Source organism: Charadrius vociferus, unplaced genomic scaffold, assembly GCF_000708025.1.
Source record: "Charadrius vociferus isolate BGI_N301 unplaced genomic scaffold, ASM70802v2 scaffold32, whole genome shotgun sequence".
NCBI classification, from domain to species: Eukaryota; Metazoa; Chordata; class Aves; order Charadriiformes; family Charadriidae; genus Charadrius; species Charadrius vociferus.
The window spans coordinates 4,157,454-4,180,334 of NW_009647856.1; the positions used below are offsets into that span (position 1 = coordinate 4,157,454).

The 22,881-nt window shown below is 37.5% G+C and overlaps 1 protein-coding gene across 1 annotated transcript in view; it reads right to left on the reverse strand.

Moving 5' to 3' along the window:
* Positions 1 to 22,881, reverse strand: part of SEMA3A (sema domain, immunoglobulin domain (Ig), short basic domain, secreted, (semaphorin) 3A) — a 168,045-nt gene that overhangs the window by 81,259 nt on the left and 63,905 nt on the right. The window contains exon 4 of the mRNA XM_009882930.1: positions 17,769 to 17,888. Within this exon, the coding sequence (XP_009881232.1) occupies positions 17,769 to 17,888 (120 nt within the window). The remainder of the gene's footprint in view (positions 1 to 17,768; positions 17,889 to 22,881) is intronic.

The following is a 22,881-nucleotide window of genomic DNA, read 5'->3' on the forward strand; positions in this document are numbered from 1 at the left end:
GAACCCCCAAATCGCTTTCCCTTTCCCCTTCAGAGTGTCTTGTCTATGGTGCTGCCTATGAAGAGCTGAGACTGAAAAACAGGTTGTCCTTTTGAGGCATCTAAATGCAGAAAGAATTCAGATTTGGCTTTACTTTACATATATATGTAATCTCCCCCAAAACAATGAAATAATTTGCTTAAGTTCCTTCTGAATGGGGTTCTGAGGCTGTTTTTCATAAAAGCACCTTAGTGCACACATAAATGCATACGTAATTAATGCCCAAATTTGACAGATTGGCATATAAAGCCTAATCCTAGCTCTAGAGAAATCACAAAATAGCCAGTGACCACAGTGCATGAGAGATTTGGCTTTAAAAACAACTTTAAAAATTAGGTGGCTCCCATACTCTTTCAGTTTGTCTCCAATCATTCATTGAAATCTCTTGAAAAAATATTGCAAACTCTTCTTAATGAAATAATTTGAAAATGCTATTTAGCTATATTTAGCTATTGCAACTAAATTCAGCATTAAGTTTCATTCCTTTGTCTATGTAATGATAACAGTAGTTATTCATGCTCATTTTTATAGCTCTCCTCATCTCACCTCTTATCAGACAGCTAGTGTATTCAAAATCCTCCTTACAGCAGGCACTAACCTTCACATCCAACCTTTATTTCCCTGCTTATCATATTGGCTTTTACTACAGCATTTCTTCTGCTTTTTAGGCAGTTTTTGGGTGAATTTTGTTGCAGTATTTTGCTTCAGTCTTGTCAGCCTGGAGGAGTCCAAGTGATTTAGAAGTAGTAGTAGTCCCAAAAAAGAAAAAAGCAGGTAGGGGAAGCTTGAACTACTCATCGCGGTTATTTGACTGCTGAAAGAAATATTCTTATTTTTTGAGGGTAGAAGATAGAAAAAAATCATTTTCCTAGAACATGAGAATAAATAAACAATGAGAATATAAACCTGCTTGCACTATGATGTAGTTAATAGGCACCAATTTTATCAGTAATGAATTTGGCCTGTAGTACCTAAAATTTGGAATTGACCAATATCACAAATTTTGAAATAAGGTATGCTCATTTGAACCAAGCATTTCTTAGAAATTCTTAGAAAACACTTGAAAAGACTGATATCCATTAGAAATTATTACCTTTTATTATCATTATGAACAGTTGATGTTCATTCTGAGGTACAATACTCAATTTTCTTTCTTTTCTTTTTTTTTTTTTTTTTCCATTCAGGGAAAGATTGAGGAGATGTTTCCTTTAAAAGTTTGTTTTTATTGTTTTTATAAATCCTTCCATCTTTTTCCTCAAAGAAACATAGAGACAATTACTTTTAATGGCATTTAGGTTCTTAAGAACCTCATTGAAAATGAGACTGAGGTTACTAAGCCAGATAACCACCCATTAAAATGGTGCCTTTGGTGTCTAATTTACATTCTGCTAGATGTATGTAGATAGGAAAATTCAAATTCAGGTAGCTAAATTTCAGGAGTAGATTAAAATTGTTTTTTCTGGTATCTTAAGTCAAAAACTAATGCAAGCACTTAAGCCTGTTTTTAAATATGATCCCTGTTCAGGCACAGTATGTAATCACGTATTCTTAAATCCATAAAAGCTATTGCAAATGGGGTATTCTCCTGACTCAAGACCAGTGAAAAACAGAAAGCCACCAATGGAAAAAGATGCAATCCACCTTTGCTTCAGTTTAACTCGTGCAGTAATTTAAATCCCAGTTAGCCCCAAAGGATATTACTTTTATCTGTTTGGGAAGTTTTAGAAGGGTTAAGTCTGGATTTTTTTCTGACCATACTGCCTATTACCCAGACAGACAAATAAGAAAGGTGTTGTAGGTATAGCTAAAAAACCACAACCCTGTTCTTATTTTTTTCACCAAAGGAATTTTTGGACCAGGATTTGATTCCCCTTACTCAGATGGCTAATGTGGCTCATGAGAGTAAGTCAAGCTTCACATAACTAAGATGTCATGCTTTCTGTAAGTAACTAAAATCTCCAGCTTTTCTTACTGTCTCCTGCTATCTGTTTTAAACTATTTTCTTATTTATTATCTTTAACACCTCATGAAATATACTGATTGTAAAAATAATATCTAAGTCATTAAGTGTTATCTAAACTACTTGCTGCAATGTCAGCTACAATGAATCACATTTTTAAGGGATTCTATATCATCCTTCTACAAAAAATACCAGACATTTTCCTTTATTTTCTTTTAGCCTTCTATTTAAGACTTTTATTCTGTGGTTCTGATATGTGACTGTTTTTATAATGTCAGGAAAGTACCTTGAGTTAAAAAATTTATTGTGCTATATTCTTTGTACAGAGAGATTTAGCATTTCTGTATTAACTATCCTTTACACAGGAGTCTTACTATCTCTCCTCAAGGTAATCCTTTTTACAGTGGGTCATGGCTTTTCAATGTCTGCATGAAAACGCATTTGCTCAAAGAAATAAAAGCCAAATTCACAAACCTACAAATGACAAGCAGAAAGGGCTTGTATTCCAGCCTGCTTCCCTGCAAAATCCTTTGAAAGGCTAAACAGCCTTTTCAGTGCAAGCACTAATCTGCAGACTTGTATCACTATGGTCAGTGTAATGAGATTCCAGTAAACACATGCACTCCATGTCGACACAGTGAGCTCAGATTAAGAGCAGCTTATTTTCAGTTACTTTCAGGCGGCTAAAACCAGACCTGAAATACTACTTTAACTGAAATGAGAATGCCTGTGCGGGGTTTTGCACTACCTTAGTGAGACATTCACAAGTTTGCTTATGAACAAGGCTGAAGTCATGCGGAGAGCTCTTCCACGATCAGAACTTCCACTGCCTTGTCCAAACTTTCCTTTTTTTGGCTCCCTTTCCTGATTGAGGTTAAACAAAGTCAACTTTCCCCATTACTGTTCCATTTATCACCACCAATCTTTAAGAGAATACATAACTCTTGTACTCGTGCCTGAATCATTTATTATTCTGTTATGCCTGTTGGAAGAATCTTTGTGGCCCTGTTCCATATTAAACGATGCCCAATCTTTCCATGTTCTAAACTCGGTATGAGTTTCACAACTTTTTAGTTAAGAATCGATATTCATGATCCAGACTAAACTCTGCTGACTTTAAGGGATTTGTTCTTCAGTAAGTATTCCAGGAAAAGACCCTAGGTACAGCAGCAGTAGGCTGATGAAGACTTACTCTTTCATTACTCCCACACTTGAGTAATGAAACCAGATCCCCGTTTCTTATAACAAAAGATGATGAAATGCATAAACAGAAAGGTTTGTTAAAACAGAATAAAATAAATTGTTATTCAGGAAAAAGTAAATGAAGTTAAGCACCTCAACCATCTATAATTAAATTGAATATGCCACCATGACTGTTGTTGATATACCACCTTCACGACCACTGATGCTTAGCCAAACAGAAAATGAAACTTGGATCAAGTAAAGGGAAAAAACAATAGCACGATTGCTCTGCCGTTTTTTGCTGTTTGACACATGGTTTGCATTGTAGGTGCACTCATATCCCTTATGAAACCCTTTGCAAGCTTGTAAATAAATGTTAGCTATGGAGAATAATGTTGATTTACACAAATGGCAAAATGCTTTCAGGTTTTGTGTTGGTTCCATACTTCAAACAATCTAGAAGTATAGGATGAAATGATTAGAGAGTTACTGCTTTGAAAAAGTAATCAATACCATTTGTTTTCTGATTACACGTTTACTGGTTCATAATTAAAAAAAAAATAAATTACACCTCAGGGCAAAAGAACTCATTGGAATAGAGTCTTCCTCTCTCAGACGTTTTGGGTTTTTTTTTTGTCTAATCCCCCTTCAAAAGCTGTTTCCAGGTCTGAAATCAGGGTGAATCAATCAGTATATATGCTTTTACTGTGCCCAAGAAATAAAGATCTGTATTATCTGAGAAGCTGCAGCACAGAAAAAGAACCAATTCTTTGACAATCCTGGTATTAAGACTTTTTTCTTTTTTTTTTTTTTTACATTTACATGTTATAACTTTGTGTAGGCTTGGCCCTTATGCGTGTAGAGGGTCTTTGAAGGGCATCTAAAGATTATTCAGTGAACAGATAGCTCCGTCACTGTTATTTAGCTTGTCTGGGGATTTTTTGGGCCCTGAGACACGGGATCATTTTCACATGACAATGACTGAAGCCTCGTCTTTCAAGAAATCTGAATTTCAGAGAGCAAAACCAATTAAGGCCAAATCACTTGGCCTCTGCAAAAGCCTGAGGACTGGAGAAGAACCCATAACATTGGTGTCATCCTCAACCAAAATGTGCAAGAGCTTTGCATATCACCGATAAGATGGTGCCACAACTGCTAATTATCTCACTGGCATAAAAACATATATCATAGCATGAAAAAAAGGCAGATTTCTATCAAGAATTCTTCATCTTTCCTTTTCTTCTGCCAATACTTTCTGAGCTGTGTTGTGAGCAAAGATTTCTGCAGCATGAGACAGATTTTTTTTTGCTTTTTTTTTTCTGTTTTGTCAAAAGACATGATCAGGCAAAACATTTAAATAAGGGTAAACTTAAGGTATGTGAATAAGTCATTGCCTGGAGCAAGGCCAATGTTTCAAGAGGACAGCAGAGATCTGAACTTTACACCTTCTTGCTTACATATGCAAAGGTCTCAGATGAATGATCTATTTATCTAGTAGATTGTTTCTCTTTAAACAAAGAAAAAAGCAGAATATACTGTGTATTTGTCACTGCCAGTTTGCATAATGTCAGCAAATTATTTTTTAAGTCAAAATGCATGAAATGAGATTTCAATCCATCATGGAAATGATGGGGAAAAAATATTTTTTTTCTCATTTCTGTAGTGCTCAGCTCTGTCACTGGTGTTGCCCATGTCATATTCCCACTTGAACTGATACTGAGAAATGGTTATATCCAGATCAAACCGCTTGCTCAACTTTCCTGGTGTGGTTTATATTAAGTACAGAAGAAGGCAGCAAGCTAGTAATCCCTGAAAGCATCCTGCTGATGAGTCAGACTGAGCTGTTAGCAAAACTCTAGTTACTCGTTACTAGGTTTTTAACTCCATGTGGTGCAGAGGTGTGGAAAGGATCAAGTGAATTTTAATACTTCTCTCATCCTGAGCAGGGCTACTTGAGCTTCGCACTTACACAGAACATGGAACGTGACCGTGGTAATTTTGACATTCCATTTATCTTCAGCAATTTTGTCACTATTCTTTTAAACCAACTAGCATAAGCATTATTTTACTTATAAGAACAACCAAGACTGTTTTACGTTTCAAAACAAATGGGCATAACTTCAACTCCTCAGCTTTCTGCCACAATCATATTAAACATTTGTATGCCAGATATTCTGCACATAAAATAGATTACTACAAGGCTGATATTTAATTTGCTTAATTAATTTCATTGTGAAGGCATGTTTGAAGCCACATTATTGAAGGATTCCTCCAAGGTAACCATTTAACAGCTAAGTAACCTTTAATTACTGTGCTGTAATGATACACATCTAAGACAGATATTGTTATACTGTGACATCTGAGCACTTTAACCTAAAGGTAGTTATTAGCACTCCCATGCAAGATTCATTATGGATCATATTTCATTAATGGAGAGTATTGTGTTCTCATCTGATTAGGTACTTGCGAACGGTTATTAACGTGTCTCCCTGAGTATGACCATGTTGCAACTCAGAGGAATCCATAGATTTTCATAAATCAGGTAGCATTTCTTAACTAAAATACATGCAATCATACAAGACAAAAGTTATATGACAGCTCTCCTGGAACTGTTTGATACAAATATTAAATATGAAAAGAGTTGCTTAAGGTTGGACAATGTATATGATTATGATCGGCCATGCAATATTTGAAAAAGAAAGAATTAAAATGCAAATTAATGCTGCACTGCAAGAATCACTAGTTGTGATTTATATCACTACAGGTGAGAAGACAGTCCAGACTTGTAGACGACTGCAGATGTACACAAATTAGAATAGATTAGATGACATAATAAGTCACCGTCAATTCTAATAAGCATGAATTTATCATGATACATTTATTCATTCTGCACAATACCTCTTTTTATCTAAGTTTTCCAGTGGTGACTGTTTTTTTCATCCAATGTGTTTCACACATTCTTTTCTGACTCATTGAGCTAAAGAAAAACCACATTTTTAAAAACAAAGTTTCCTTCTGGGAATAAATAAAAATAACCATATGTGAATTGTCTACAGCAAATAATACAGAAGCTGAAAAGAAAGAAAAAAACAGGTATTAGCTCGTCTTTGCTTGAGTTCCCAAGTAATGGTGGAAAGTTACTCACCCTTTTCCAATGAAATGAGTTGCTTAGGAAATAACTAATTTACTCAAAGTCCACAGAGGCATGAACGAGTCAGAGGCATATATTTCATCTGAGTCAGGTCACAGGCACTAAATTATTTGTCTTACATAAACGAGGGAGAGGTGAAGGAAGGAACAGAAGGGCACAGTGCATTTCCCTCACAGGAATGCTATTTGAGGGAAGATACAGAGATTCTGTATGGTTTATGCTCAGGAGCTCAAAGAGGAGCCAGCCCATTTCCAAACAGGCTGACTGAGTGCCACAAACAGAAAGCAAGTTGTTACAAACTACGTAAGCTAGAACTGAGAATGAATGGAAGAGTAAATATTATTTTTTTTTTCCCAACTAACTTCAAGTGGTTTTATTCTTATATTTTGAGGAGAGAAAGAGTTGCTGTGATCACTTAGTCTGATTTCCAGCATCACACAAGCAGTAGGCATATGGGACAAGCACAAATATAAAAAGCACTGCCTGTTTCAGTACTTTTGATCTCCCACAGTCTTTCAGCAGTAAATTGATTAACTCTTCATGGCAAAAGATATATGGACTAATGTATAAGGAAGATAATTATTTATGCCTATACACTGCTTTCAGGTCTCTTATTTTTAGATAATCTTATGCACAGTCCCATGTTCTTTCCCTGCACAAAACACAATCCCTGTCTAAGCCATGACCCGAAAAAAAACTGCTGACAGGTACTATTGCAGCACACATTGCTATAGTAGGCCTCATATTCACATAAAAGTATTGTTTAAAGAAAGATGAAGGATTTTCTCTCCTGTCAGACTTTTAAGATCTTGAAATACCTGATTGTAATCTATCTGTGTCATCTTATGCCAGCAAAACATGTGAGGCAAAAAGATGAAGGGTTGTATAGTGATAAAAAGCATTTTCTTATCCCTGGAAAGGTATTTAGCAAAGTTAGAAAGTGACACAATGGTTAAACTGTATCTGCTCTTGTTTTGCAGAGATCCTGCCTCTTGCAGCCATCTTCTCTGTGCGTATGGCATATATGGGATTAATTCCGATTTGTTCTCTTACATGGTTCAGTTAATTTTCTCCTTAAGAAGCAAAGTATTAATTACTAATGAAAGCATCAATATTTAACACTATTTTCTTACTGAACTATGGAATAGTGGAATTTTATGATTTGAATGTACTTAGTAACAAATTTAAGACACTTTGTATAACACAGGGCAGAGAAGAAACTCAGTTTCAAAACCTTGTAAAGGCAAGGAGGCATCTGGAAAGTATTATGAAATCATTTTGACATAAGTACAAGTCTGTACATAAAAATGGGGATGGTCAAGATAGCAAGAAAAGAACAATTATTTCCTGTTCTACCAGGCAACTGCTTGAAATACCTATGGACTGCTGTTTACTCACAGAAATAGTAGCTTCACCTGCAGTTGCTCTGCTTTATATCAAAGGAGAAATAAGATTTAATCATTGTGGAGAAGCCAGTTTTGTCATGCCAAATGCAGCTGTTGATGAAAGAAAGAGATGTATAAGGAGCTTGGAAGCACACCAAGGAGGCCTCCCATTGTGGAAAGTGACTTTTGTTCTTTCCTGAATCGGTTTGAAAGATTGCTTTTAAATCCACAAGCATTCTCATCTTTCCTTTGGGGAAATGCCCCTTTTCTGGGAAATCTGAATGAGTGAGACTCTTACGGCCAGAAGCAATGTCAAGAGGAGGTTTCTGGGAGAAGATCAGCCATGAGCTTCTCCATCATTGCTGAGCAGTCTGCAATGGCTGTATACAGCTTCTCTGGGCCCCTTCCCGGGACGAACTGCAGGCCAGTCACCATGCGGATGTACCATTAAGCTCATACACTGTGAACATGTAGAAACAATAAATACTAAGTTGGTCTGAAAGTATGGAAATAGGCAGTGTTTTCAGATTTGCATGTAACTTCCGCGAGTTAAATATATCCTACAGCCTTTAAAAATCAGGCCTGAAAGGCACTTCACAACACATCAGCTCTCATAAAGCTTTAGACAAAGTCCAGTGAAGTTGGCTAACATCAACAGGCTCTTGGTTAGGTCCTCACGTCTGAATATTTAATACAACTCTGGTTAGTTTGCTGTTCTGCATTTCACAGCCCCACAGCCTGTATGTGGAGCATCACCCACAGCTAAAACCTGCTGTGTCGTGACCTTGGTTGTTTAAAGCCTATTTGACAAGATGTTTGTACTGAACTACAAACACAATACAGTCACTTCCTTCAGCTGCAGAAATCACACTTAAAATGTGATTCTTCTTTGTGAGGTCAGCCCCTGTCAACTGGAGCTTTGTGACTTGGATCCCACAAGGAATAAAGTTGCTCTGATACTGATCTATCCATATCTGAGCTCAGCAACTCCTTCTTTCAGTTTTGCTTCCTCCTGCACCTCCAAATCAAGAAATAATTCTATTTATAAGTAATTTCCTCAATTAAGTTCGCCTATACTATGGGCTGGCTTTCCATTGTTTTTATTACATCGTTTTCCCAACAGATGGTGGTTTGTTATTTTATTTTTTTTCTCCTCCATGTTGGTTGAGAGATCAAAGGATTCAGCCATACTTGTCTTTTGTTTCGGGAGGTGTGTGGATGAAATTTTGCATATGTTGCACGACTGTGAAGTTGGGTTAATGTTTTCAATTCTTACTCTAACAAGAGGCAAATGCTGAACTTCTGTGCTACTAGAAACATTATGGGTTCTGTTGATGAACGAACATAATATTCCCACCCAGAAAATCGGATCAACATCTTAATATGATTGCCATCTCTCTTATAAGTACTAAGTCTGTAATGAATTAGGAAAACTGTATCATCTCATGGTAAAGTAAGGTAATCTTGTGCCAGTGGGAATGTTTACATTGTGGAAATAAATAATTCATCATAACATGCTTTAATTGATAGGAGAAATAATGAACATCCAAATGCAAACAGTGGGTGCATTTTCAGCTCCACTGGTAGCTATTGCTAAAATTAATTTTCCTGAAGCATTCACAAAACTCTGAGTCATCACTCTAACAGTGCTAGAAATTAATGTTTTTTCTTTGACTACACAAATGAAAAGTGAACCTCAGTCTCAGTTACACCTCTGTAAGTCATAGAGGACTCCACTGAAGACAACTGGTGCTAGGAAAAATCACCCCCCCATTTAAAAAAAAAAAAAAAAAAAAAAGAAATTAGACCCAGATCCTAAGAATGTCTTTGACTTGAATCATTCATTATCTGAGCATATTAAAAGTTACCCATGGTTTAAGGTGTGGACTCTCACAAAGCAAGACACTGCACATGGTATGAGTGAAAATCCACTCAACAGTTCTGCATGTGCGCCTGTGCACACTCCACTCCGCAAATTTACTCCCATGGAGGTCTCTTTCTATCTCACTCTTTTTTTTCTCCCCTCCAGCAGCATAAACAAAAGTTTTCCCACAGTTCTGAGACTCATTTCTTTGAACCTAATGAATATGTCAACTGGCTTTAGTTTCTTATTCATGGAAGTCATTCAGCTGTGGCATACTGTATACAGTTCTCCACTGTAAGCAACAGCATTTCTCAGTCACAGAAGGCGAAAGCCATGTACGGTGAGGAAACAATGGTCTTCTCAGTTATCTCAGTGGAAGCGTGCTAGCGCATAGATTCCTCTCATTAGGAGGCAGAGGGTTCAAATTTGACACTATCGTTCACTGTGAACTCTTTTTGCACTGAGAAAAGCTAAAAAAAAAGATCTGTGTTAACAGTTACTTTGTATGAGTTGTTTTTTTTTTCAACAGCGGAGGAGAATACGCAGGATCTTGCTACTATCAAGCTTCATCTTGTGCCATTGTATGTCTCAAGGGATCAGACCAGATCCATGGAAACACTGACAGTCCCTACAGACCATATCCTTACCAGTTCTCTCTCATCTCAGGGAAGTTTTCAATTAAAACCAAACTGTAGAGCGCTGGAGCATCATGTGCAGAGTGACTTTAATTTACAATCTCTTTAAAGCATATGTATAAAGCAATATTAAAGTAATATGGTTCTGGAATTGATTTTTTTTTTTTTTTTCACTTAAGAATAAACTGGGAGGTCTGCCATAGCAATTTGGATATACTTATCAAGCCTTAAACAAAAGTTAGTTGCTGAATAGCTGAACTGATCAGACTTGAATAATAATCGGGGTTTCATTAGTGGTTTCTGCTGTGCAACAAATGGCCCTTGCGGTTGTAAATTCCATGTCTTTGTTCTGCTTCTCATCATATCTTATACCTCTCCTCTGTATGACTTACTAAAGAACTGTGCTTCCATTTTGCCTAAACCATTTAAGTCTGTAGACTGAGGAATAAAGGTGAAGAAATAAAATAATCAACCACATTGTTTTGACTTGTGATAGTTTAAAACTTGATTTCATTTCCTGCATGTAAATGTTGAACTTGTAAATCTCAGAGTGAACCTCAGACATAATTACTGACTTTCTGTCACTTTAGACATAAATAGATTCCAAATTGCTTAGGTGTAATTATGAAATATGCAAGGGCAGGACTGAATGCATTAAATGACAGCTGAAAACCTACGATGTTCACATTTCCTGTCAATGATTAAAGCATGACCCCTTTTCTAACTACTTTCCCCCAAAAAATGATGTTTCTACTGCATCTGAATTTTAAGATACTGAGCCAGATCCTTGGCATGCATATGATTTGAAATAGTCCTATTCTTACAAATATACCTTTACGTTGGTAAATGGAAGACCAAATGGATCAGCTAGTTGTCAAATATTCAGCTGTCATAAAGGCACATCCTCCTTAATTGAATATGTCAGGATAATGAACATTAGCTGCAAATTTAAAGTAGTCTACTTTTAACTGTGTGGTTTACATCAAAAGTTTAGTATGCGTTAGAATTTGTATGAGGAAATCGATTCTTATCTTGTTAAAATAAGACACTTGAAAAAAAATCTCTTTCAAATTTTTTTTCTCTTCGGTATCCCACTTTGCTGAGAATGAAATATCTGTAGCAGCTGTGCAGACTTTCCCAACAGTAAGGAGTAAGAAAGATGTCAGCCATCGCTGCCATATGTGCTATTCAGTTGAGAGAAGTTTACCCCATGAATTAAACTATTCCGACAGCTAAATTTTCACATAAAGCCTAATAGTCCTACTTTAAAGGATCTACTCTGGAAATAAATTTTTATTGGAATTATATTTTCATTGGGGATGACAGGATGAAGTTTTGAAAAATCTGAGTTTCCCTGGTTTAAATTCTCTTTTAGCAAACAAGTGTTCAAAATACAGCTGAAGTCAAAGGAGATCTGCAGCGTATTCAAAGACAGGCCTTCATAAATAATAGCATTTAACCATGAACCTAATTCATATTTGTTTACAAAGGGGTTTATGGAGTTTTTCAAAAAGTCTTTTAAATGGGAATCAAGTTACCTTTTTATGGTGACCTTCTACTTCTGTAACTTTATCACAAGATAATGCCACATAACAAGAGTGCCATTTGGGACATAGCACCCGGCCTGTAAGAAATACATGCTTCTGCACGACGGTGCTTAAAAGCGTGCATAGCTTCCAACAATATATCCCGGGTTTCCTTACAGAAATATTTGTCAGACCTTACCAGAACCAATGACTCGCTTAGGTTGTCTTATGAGAAAGGATTGTCATGTTCTCTGTCCATTCCCTGTACTCCTCTTTTAAATATTGTCTTCAGGTCATTGGAAAGTTCCCATAGCATATCCCTTCCCAACCAATGACATAGTGAATTATGCCTTGGAAAAAGAATTATATGCTATATATAGCTGCATAAAACTGTATATAAAACTACGTACTACCAAAATGCTAGGAAGGTTTTAGCTACACCAAGATTTATTCTTTCTAACAAGAGGAGGAAAATTGTACATGTGTGAAAAGCCTGATTTTATGCAAAGAGTTTTCACACAGGGTAGCCTGAGGGACTGGAAGTTGATGTCACGTGGAGCAGCAGAAGTGATAGTTTGCAGACCCAGCAGCCTCCAGAGGAATCAAACCCCTTTATTTTGTGATTTTGGCCACTGACCCTCTGAGATGCCTGGACAGATGTGTGCCTAACACTGACTATACAGCTACCTGCCATCCTCCATGAACAAGAACATCCGTACAGCAAAAAGGTCCAGTACTGGAATTTAACAATACAGCAGACAACATTACCCTGTTTTTTTATGAATCAAGACGAAGTATATCAGCCTTTAAACATCTAAGGGACTTTAAGGGACTTTTTTTGTTTTCTTTTTTTTTTTTTTTCCCCGTGGCAAAAGTACTCAGAAGATTGAAAGAAGTGTTTTAAAAGGTACTTACACTGCACACAAGTTAGAAATCTGGCTCTTCAGTTTTATTTTCATATGCTACAGTAACAGGATATCTAGTGGTTTGAAATGTTAAAGCATCGCTGAACTAAAATAGGCTGTTGCAGCCTGTAAACTAGATCTTCCTTTATTGGCATTTCTCTGAGATTATAGTGATGCTTAGAACTAGTATGTCACAAATAATAGTTCTATCACACAATTGTTATATCACAAATGAGAACAGTCCTTTAACAGTATCCTTTTCCTTCACATTTTCTCTCTATATTTGATAAGCATATAAATGCGATATAAAGGTATAATTAATGAGATGGAAAGTAAATTAGCATGAGGTGGTTCTTAACTTAAAAAATCATTTGCTCAAATGTTTCACTTAAAAACCACAGGTCAGAATCTTAGCTGATGTAAACTGACACAGCTCTGCTGTCTTCAATGAAGTTAGGCAAATTTATGCCACATCTGCTACTACTGAAGTCAATTTTTCACCCTGATTTTTATATTAGATAATGAAACACAACATGTTTTCTACCAGCAGTAGCACTGGTCCTTCAAGTAATGTATTCCTTCAAACTTATTCTCTTAGGAAAAAAAACTGATTTTCCATCACTATATACATATATATAATATATGCAGACATATATACAGACAGACAAAAAAGACAGATCCATAAATGTATCAGAACAGGATGTCCATTATTTAGAAAATGCACTCTAGACCTCTTCTAACGTGAAGTACAGAAGGGATAAAAAAAGTGGAAAGTATAATTCAGCAAAATTTTATGAGTTGAACCAAAGATTTTTAAAATACACAGAGTCCGGAAAAAGCAAATATGTTACAGGTGGTAGCATTATATAACTTCATATGCAATAACTTAATGTTTTATGTACATCATAAATCTGACCTAAATTTAGAGCTTCTTTATTGATTAAGAATGAGAAATAACTTGCAAGTAAAGTGATCCCAGATCTTTTAAGTTCATCCAGTTAAAAATGGGTTTTAATCTGTTGGACAATGACAAGAAATTTGGAATTAGGAGACAATAAAAGAAGCTGGGTTAGCTCTTCAGGCAGCATCTATTGATTTACCTCTGCTGAAGAAACCAGAATGTGTTCCTGCTGAGGATCTGGCAAACAATTTTGTACAGCTCTTCAAATGCCTGTCTGAGTGTTAAAAAAAAGGGTCCTATAGGGCATTCTCTGCCCCTCCACCTGTACATAAGGGTTAAGTAAATGGAAAATCCTGTTCTTTCCTAAACAGGACTGTTCCCAGCTGGTTCCCACAAACTGCCCCAAAGGGAGCCCCGGAGAAAGGGAGCAGGTCTCCTTCCCCTGCTCAGGCACACACAGGCAGGTGCATTCTGCATCCTGTTGTGATTTTCTAGTGGGTTTAATGCACCTCTGTGTCTCCCTGCAGTTGGATTTGTTCCTTTCATGCACAGATCTGACTTGGGTAATTTTGCAACCATTAAGTACAACATTCCTACACATCCAATCCTGTTTCCTCAGAAGTCAGTGGGAGCAGAACATAGCTTTGCTAATTACTTTCTTATTTTGTCTGGTAATTGGTTTCTTGCATTCTATTGCCTTATGTGGAGAGAATGCCACATGTTGCTTAACCCTGGATCCCCGAAATTGGCGTAGGTGTCTGCGTTAGGTCATCTCACCTAAACTCAGGCACGTATAATATAGACATCTGCATATGAGCCAGTTTGCCCCATTCAGTGAAAGTACAAATACAGCCTCTCCGATGGATGATCTCAAGCTTTAAATTAGGCTCTCCTCAGGTATTTTCTGCATATACACATGCTATGTTCTGCCTAAATATGTTCTTTCCTGCTTACTCATGGCTTACGTGCTTAAGTCTATTCAAACATTAACTTTATTCTTCTCTCTTAAATACTGTGGTTATTCACTTACACATCTGGAATGGATTTAAGTGAAGATTAGTCTGCTTTACTCCTTAGACTGCGGTGTAATTCACAACATATTAGGTTGTATACATTTACGCAGATCATTTTTAATCAGATGCACAGCATGCTGTTCATATCCTTTTACCTTTTTATTATTATTTCTGATACTGTACTTCATCAAACTCAATTAGACCTGCCTAGTTTCATCACTAGAAATGGTTTTCTTCAAGTATGGAATGGGGCTGCGATATGCTGCTTCATATCGAAGAGATATTCAACAGATATAACAATTCATATTCCCATTACTTTATGACTGTAATTTATTTCCTTTACCCAATCATAAAAATTGTACCAGATTCCAGCCTCCTGCAGCCTGCTCCAGTTGCTTCCAGTGTCTCCCCTATTACTTGTCACTCTTTTCTTTAAATTTCACTTCTTCATCCTCTTCAGTTTGGCACACACTAATTTCCGCTCCTCCATCGGACTCCGGCAGGTGGGTTATATTCAGAGCTTGCATAAACAAGCAATCATATTAGACAGTAGGTACATTCCCTGACTATTCCCCTAATCAGTTCACATTTACCTCTCTAAGTGCTTGAAAAATAAATAAGCAGATGGTGAAGCCAGTTAATTTTCCAGAAGTGTTGTGGCAGAAAATGAATCTTCAGGAAATGTTTTTGATGGCAATTTTTTAACTCAAAATCAACTGCTTGCCTTCACTTGCACTTTTTCCCTTTTTTAGTATGCGAGGGAGGAATAAACTACACATGATACAGAAGCAGTGGCCCTTTGACACGTCCAGTGCTGCTGTCTGACATGACAACGCAAACCATCTGGCTCCCACAGACGCAGTGTGCAGGGGCGCGGGGTTCATATTGTATCTCCCCCCCCATTCTTGGAGTCTGTAATAGCTACTGCCAATCAAGCACTGTCCTCTTGCCCAGCTCCAGGAGGAGATGCACATTTGAAATTCCTGGCTAGGTGATACGGGCAGGCTCTAGCTGAGAGACAGACACAGGCCAGATTAATTTTCATTGCAAATCTAATAAATTCATTTATTCATCTGATTTTCACCTTCGCGAGGGACAGGACCCGGGCTGACTGTCAGATTTGTCACAGCCTGAGAGGAGGTGGGTGCTGCTGCCTCCTGCCTGCCCCAACTTCTGGGCAGGGGCAGACCTGGGCTGAGCAGGCAGTGAGCCCTCCGGTAGGGCTGTCCAGAGGAGACAAACACTTGTGCCACGGGAAGGGCAGGTGATGATGATTTCACTCATAGCCGAAGTATGAAAAGGAAACCCAAAGCTAACAGTGTTTGAAGTACTGCAGATAAACATACTCCTGACTTTCCTGCTTTGCGAAGATGAAACCAAGGGTCAAGAGATTGATTCAGGCACACGGGGACTAACAAACTTGCTGTATAAATGACCAAAAATGCAACAATTTAGATTTTGTTCATAGTTACGGACTGCTAAAAAGAAGCTAAAACAAACATCCTCTTTCAGCTACAGGGCCAAACACATCATTGACTCCAGTGTCTCAAAATCCAGAATGTTAAACCAAGGTTGGATCTGTCCTCTCATCTCTGATCATCCTTTCTATAAATCCTTGATAAAGTGTGTGTTAGTTTTATGGTACAATCATAAAACAGCCAAATGTAGAAGTAAATGACCTCATACCAGCTATCTCTCTGCAGATAGATTCACTTGGCAGATAGCCAAGAATTGATTGACACACATCTTACGGAACTTGAGTTAATTAATATGTCTACCAATTCCCAAATGGATCTCAGGAAGCAGAGAATCTGTTTAATGCAGTAAGCAATGACATACTGTGTGTGGTCAAGAGACAATCACTAATTGCCAAGAATGCATTCTGGAATAAAGCATTAAAGAATACGAAAAAAAAAAAAAAAAACAAACAACAAAACCCTTCTACTTTGCAGCTTCTTTATCCCTTCAAAACCTTATGCTTAGAACATTTTAAAGACTCATGTTTCAAATATCAAAAGACATTTTTATAGGGAAAAATGGTTCCCAGACTACAAAGTCAACACTCAGAAGGTCTGTTAATTTTTCTACAAGAAGAAATTCTGATTTTTAAATATCTGAGTCGTCATTCATTTAACAATGATGTCTTTATTTGCAGGCAAATCTGCAAACCTGAATTGCAAAACCATAAGGTAACTTGAAAGAACTGTTCTTTGGAAATGACAGAAGCTGCGAGTAACACAACTATGGACTCACCAGTAAAACAAATCCATATATTAAGTAAGTGACTGCTGAAAACACATCAAGAGCCTGGTTGCTAAACTGAAACAGTCCATGGAGCAATACTCACGTAAGCCAGACTGAAAACAAAGTAAAAAGTGGACTAATTTATATTACATATTCATCTTAATAGAAACATAAAAGATTGGCCTTTTTGAAGAGGAAAAGGATTCAAATGGAGCACAGAGACATTCTAGTCAAATTTCCAAGCAGGAAAACCAGCATAGACACATTGCTTTCTGTGAGTGATACTGTTTTTCACCAGGGAAGACCATACATATCAGTTTAGTTATGACGATCACTGACAAAACAGTACAAGAGCTACTGCAAGATTTCTGCAACACTAAGCAAAAAATCAGCAAGCTGATTGAAAAAAATAATGGGGGAAAGAGAGAGGAAAAGTGATTTATTTTTCACTAAAAAGTAAGGAAATAAAACCTAGGTCACATATGAAAAACTGTCAGTGTGTTAGGACAAATCTGAGAAGTGGGATTTATGAATGTGTGACACAATTTTAATTCCCAGCTGGGAGAAAGCTGCCATGGTGTCAGACTGTACTGACTAATAGGAGACTAAAGGACAGTTGGCCCCAAAACAAACACACAGGCTGAACTACCCCTCTTGTAGCTGGTGTCTGTCCCAACCAAAAAAAGAGAGCGCCTTTAACGTCATGAACCAGGCAGAATGGGCTTATTCATATTTATTTAAGCCCCTGGGGGAAAAGATGCTCTGTAGGGGAGAAAAGTACAGATTCTGCTGTGATTTATCAATCAGCACGTCAGCACCTGATTCAGGAGCCGGTCCTACCAGATCCACTCACCGAGCCACAGAAACTAGTGTGAGTGCATTTTGGCAGGAAGACATCGTGGCTAAACACCAATAAAGATTAAAAAGAGGCAAAAAGAAAAATATTGTTTTAAGATAGTTTACCTCAGGATGACTTCCAACTTCAATATAGGTGCAGACGGGATGAAAAGCCCCTGTTCCGCAAGCATACAAGTGGGTTTGGTTGTAAGCCTTCAGCACCTTGATGAAATTAGCACATTCTCTCTGTAAAGAAAGAAAAAAAAAAAAAGTATCCACAAAGTTAATTCAGTGATTATGACTAATGGGAGCTCTTCTGCGTTAGGGATGTGTGGCTGAATGAGCAGATTTTAAAAGTGTGATCATTTCATGCCATTTATAAGCTTGTTTATTGCTAAGCATTTAATAACTAGCCTGATTTAGGCTCTCATTTAAATATCTTTGGTTGTCATTTAATAAAGCATCCACCCCTGAAGAAAAGATAGCACAAAAAAAATTTCCTGATTTTTGGTTCAGACATGCTGCATCTTTGTAATTTATGCTATTGCCATGTTTGTAAGACAAAACCCATTTATAGAAATGTGTCAGAATGAAATAATGAAGAAAAATGGACCAACTGTTTGCTTGTATTCAATTAAGTAACAATTAGAAGAAAGATGGGCCAGATGGAAGGAGTTGATGAAAAACAAATCATTGATACAACATTTCTAACAATAATATGAATGCTGCCTCACCCTCGTTGTCTGTGTTTAGGGGCCAGTTTTACAAAGATTAATACATATGCTAAACTTTAATGCAATTACTGACAGCCCCTAGAATATAAGCTTTGCAAGACTTGGACTTCACATTTTCTACCTAAGTAAATTATCCATCACAAGTAATTCTAGTTCTCAGCAATTAAGAACTTAATAGCAACACTAATAGTCCCTAGTACAAATACTGAGTTATCTGTTAACAAAAATGTCATTATTAATGCCTAGTGTTATTAAAATGGAAGTGTCTAACCTGATTGTCAAGTTGTTGACTTTTTCTGTTTATTTAATATTTTTATTTCCATTAGGTCTAACAATCACAAGAAATGTGTCGATGCCTGTGAATTGGTCTACTCACACTATTACGAATAATGGATTTCAAATAGGAGACAAATAAGAACGTTGAAATAAAATAATCATTTCCAGCAAAGTTTGTGTTTAAAATGAAGGAAACTTTTTAATGCATATTTGATTACTTTTTTGGTACAGCACTCAGCTGCACCTCTCCAAGTGGACCACAGCCCATGGAAACACCACCTGAGCTACCACCCCCACACAAATCTCATTGATTGGCATCATCCGTCTCTGTAACCTGCTTGCTAATTAAAACAGATACTCTCAAACACAAAATAATGGCTCTGCCAGGAAAATGCATGTGCAATTTGAGGCATGCCTTAGGCCACCACAGGGAAAAATAACGAACTTACACAGATAAAATACTGATTCCCTGCCTTACACAAAGGACTGTGCTGAAATGACATTGCCTTTCCAATGTTATTGTTTATTTCCATAACAGATAATGCCAATGTATTAAAAAGAGCACCCAAAGAAAAGCATACAGTATCTTACTACATCTTTGGCTTACTGCTGATAACTTAAGTTATACTTCCAGCTGAGATGGAAGAGAAAACATAGAGACAATTAAGGTAATCCAACAGGAAATTGAAAGAAACAGAGATGGATGTTACCAGGGGTCTCTCTTAATTCTTTCCATTCTGACCTTTCTTAATAAAAACACACACAATTTCTGGTGCATATGTGTTCTTCCTCCCACACATGTATAAACATGAACTTACATTTATTATATGTATATGTATCCACAGACTGCTTTCCACTGTCACAGTGGTAGAATACTAAGCAAATACCTGGCATAAATTACCAAAATTACAACGTGTGTTTTGATAGTGTTTTTAATGCTGTTGTCCTTTTTTCTTTTTAATAAAAGAAATATGGGAAAAAACACGGAAGTGTGTTAATAATTCAATGCCTGCAAGAATAAAAATGGGCAAATACTGCAAATTCACATAATGTTAAAAATGAACAAAACTGAAATCGATCCTTGCTTAAACTCTGATATTCTGTGTTCCAGATGGAGCATCTGACTTTGACTTTACATATTTTAAAAGTGACCAGTGACTTGTGCATTATTAAATAATTTAGAATTTTCTCATTTAGGGTTGTATCTGGCCAAATTTAATCACAGCACTTTTTCAGTAGGATGGTGCTTTGCCTGGTCCAGTTTGATGTACCGTGATTTAAAAAACATCTTTGTGGTCTACTACTATGGTTTGTTAAAGTTTTTAAAAATTGCCTGCCCGAAGAACATGGAATGTTAGAGGACAATGGACACGTACCTTTGCAAAATGCTGCGAGTACCTGGGCTGGACCCACAGCCAGTGGGAATCAAAACAGACTGCACTGATTTCAGAGGAGCTATTCTGATTTACAGCAACACACCACCTGTGACACCACTCGCTAAATACTGTTCAGCTGCTTATCTCTAATATATAGCAAGAAGGTATTAGCTAATACTTAAAAGGTGAGATGGAAAACCCTACTTAGTTTAAGGGCAGTCCTCTTTGATTTTTATGGATGGAAATTAAGAAAAATTCTATCATCAGACTCACTGAATTATTCCAGATTAGCATGGGGGGGAGGAATTAACTCTGTCATAGCCATGTTTGAGTTTCAGGTGTTCAGGATTGATAGTAGTGTAACTGTGTTGATATCAGTAAAGTTACTCTGGATTTATAATATATTTTCAAAAAGCAGATTTGACTTATTCATCTCTGCTTTTAAGCTCTCCTTAATTCGTTATACATGTTTTTTACCATAGATGTCTGAGAAGTACACAACCTAGTTAAACAATGGGGAAGGTAAATACCTACAGCAATAAACCTTTGACTATGACAAATAAATGTATAAAACTTTTAAAGTTCCCAGTCCAGTTCAGACTGCTCTTATAGCTTCCTTGTGTTTTACAGCTGCATAAAGGAACCATTAAGGTCTATTCAGTAAATTCTTATACACCTCCCCAACAGATTAAGTTTCTTTATATATTTTACATGATTGTAAAAAAATAAATAGAGAGGTGTATTAAACCACAATAAACGACATCAAAGTAAAGTTACAGTTCTGATTTAAGCCCTTGTCAACTCAGGAAGTTCAAAGTGAAGTTCCTGCCCTGCCTGGGAGACGGTACTATTCTCCCTGGACCAAGAGCAAGAGGTGCATTGATTTCAATTGCAGGGCAATGAGATTCCTTCCCGTGTCTCACTGGGCTTACGTTCAGCTGTGCAGGTACAGCATGATGCATGCAAATGTTGCACCTTTGCGTTTGGTACTTGGAACTTAGCAAGAATCTGCTTTGTGATGGCGAATATTAGGTTTTCCCAGTTTACGTGACTCTGGGAAAGAAAAAGCTTCCCATAAATCTCTAACAACTTAAACAGCTTTGGCTGATTTGCTCAAACTCCAAATCTCAGCACACATGTATGCCAAAGTTATTCTGATCAGGGAAAGTGTGTGTGCGCTGAGGCGACTTGGGTCCAGCACGAAGTGAGACTTGTGTGATGGACTCCCATTTTCAGTCTCTGCTTCCGCACTCCAAGGCTCCTATGATGGTACCTCCAGCTGTGAAACCTGGCAGATGGCTCTGCCGGTCCCCACACCGGCGGCTACATCAACTCGACTACAAAGCAACTCCCCACTCCTTGGCTGGAAGCCTGGAATGACTTTGGTGTCTCCAACTGGGTTTGTCCCACTTGGCAGCAGCCTGTCCCTTTGCCAGAGCCCCGGGCCACCGCTGTATTGTTAGCGTAAAGGCCTGTGCCAGCAGAACCAGGCATTTCACTACACGATCTCAGAGTGTAAGGCACTGGAAAGGAGACAAAGACAACAAAAGAAATGTAGTATCTCAGTAAAATACAGCAGATGGGAGAAAATAACCACCGGAGGATGAGGAAGTAATCCAGAGCCAGAAGCTGTAAGGAACAAATTGTCAGGGAATTTAAACACTGTGTCTGCGTGTGAGTTCAGCCCCCCAGCACCTCTGTATCCATTTTCACTTTTCTCAGGAAAGGGATGTTGTTTAAACGGAACATATTCTGGACATGTCCCTACCCTTTGAATATTGTTCTTCGTCAAGTAAAACAGCCAAAGCAAGAAAATTAGACTTTTAAAAATTATTTTCCAGGTGGAAATCAGGCTTGGGGTGTTTTTCATATGTGAAAGCATGGTCGTGTGGGAGTTTAAAATAATTTTAGCCTAATAATGTGAATGAAAATGAACACAAGGATTGCAAAGTTCTCCGTAGGCAGAAAAGTATTACTTGTATGGGTTATGAAAATAAATCTTAAAGAGAAGCACTGGAATCACCATAGTGAATCATTATAAATTATTCCACCTAATAATCCTGTTTATTATAATGGGCAGCTTAATATTCGGAAACTTTTCTTGTCTATATAAAGCCAAACACTGGTTTATGCCCTAAAGCTTGAGTTTATATATACATACATACAGCAGAAAGCATAAGTGATTGCATATGGTACAGAATGATTGAGGTAGATATTCAAAGAGAAAATTAGGTACATCATGTGGGAGTTACTGTAGTCGTCAAAACTTCCATTCATTTATCTTGCCTACCCCTAGAGAGGATTAATCTTCATTTATATTTCAATAAATGGTATAAGGTTTCCCCAAGAGCTGTAGGTTCTGCCTTTGGCCTTGCAAAGAAGTACCTCTATCTTAAAATCCAAGCAGTTAAGCCCCTACATCATGTCTGAGACCTTTTACCACAGCCTGCGAGGTCTTTCTCTTTCTGTCCTGACAGAGGGAACTTCTTTACATAGCTACTTTATGTTTTTACCCTGCAACTGCTGAATATGCTTCTGCAAACAGTCCTGTGATGGCATGATTGCCAACATCCTCCAAAACACAGCCAAAGAAGTGGTTCATGCCCAGTCCTGGTTTTGCCATACGCGGTGGCTGAAGCATTGACCCCAAACTTGGGGTACAATCCGGTTTGTTTCTCTGCTTGAAGAAATATGGACCGTATCCCTCCCCAAAGCCCAGGCTCGGGACACTACAGGCTTTCCTGGGGTTAGTTTGGCATATAAGGGCACAAGGACATCCAACCAAAGCCATTCTCCCTTGCGTACAGGAGTTAAAGCTTCACTTGGCCACCTGGAGGGAACAGTGCCCCAGAA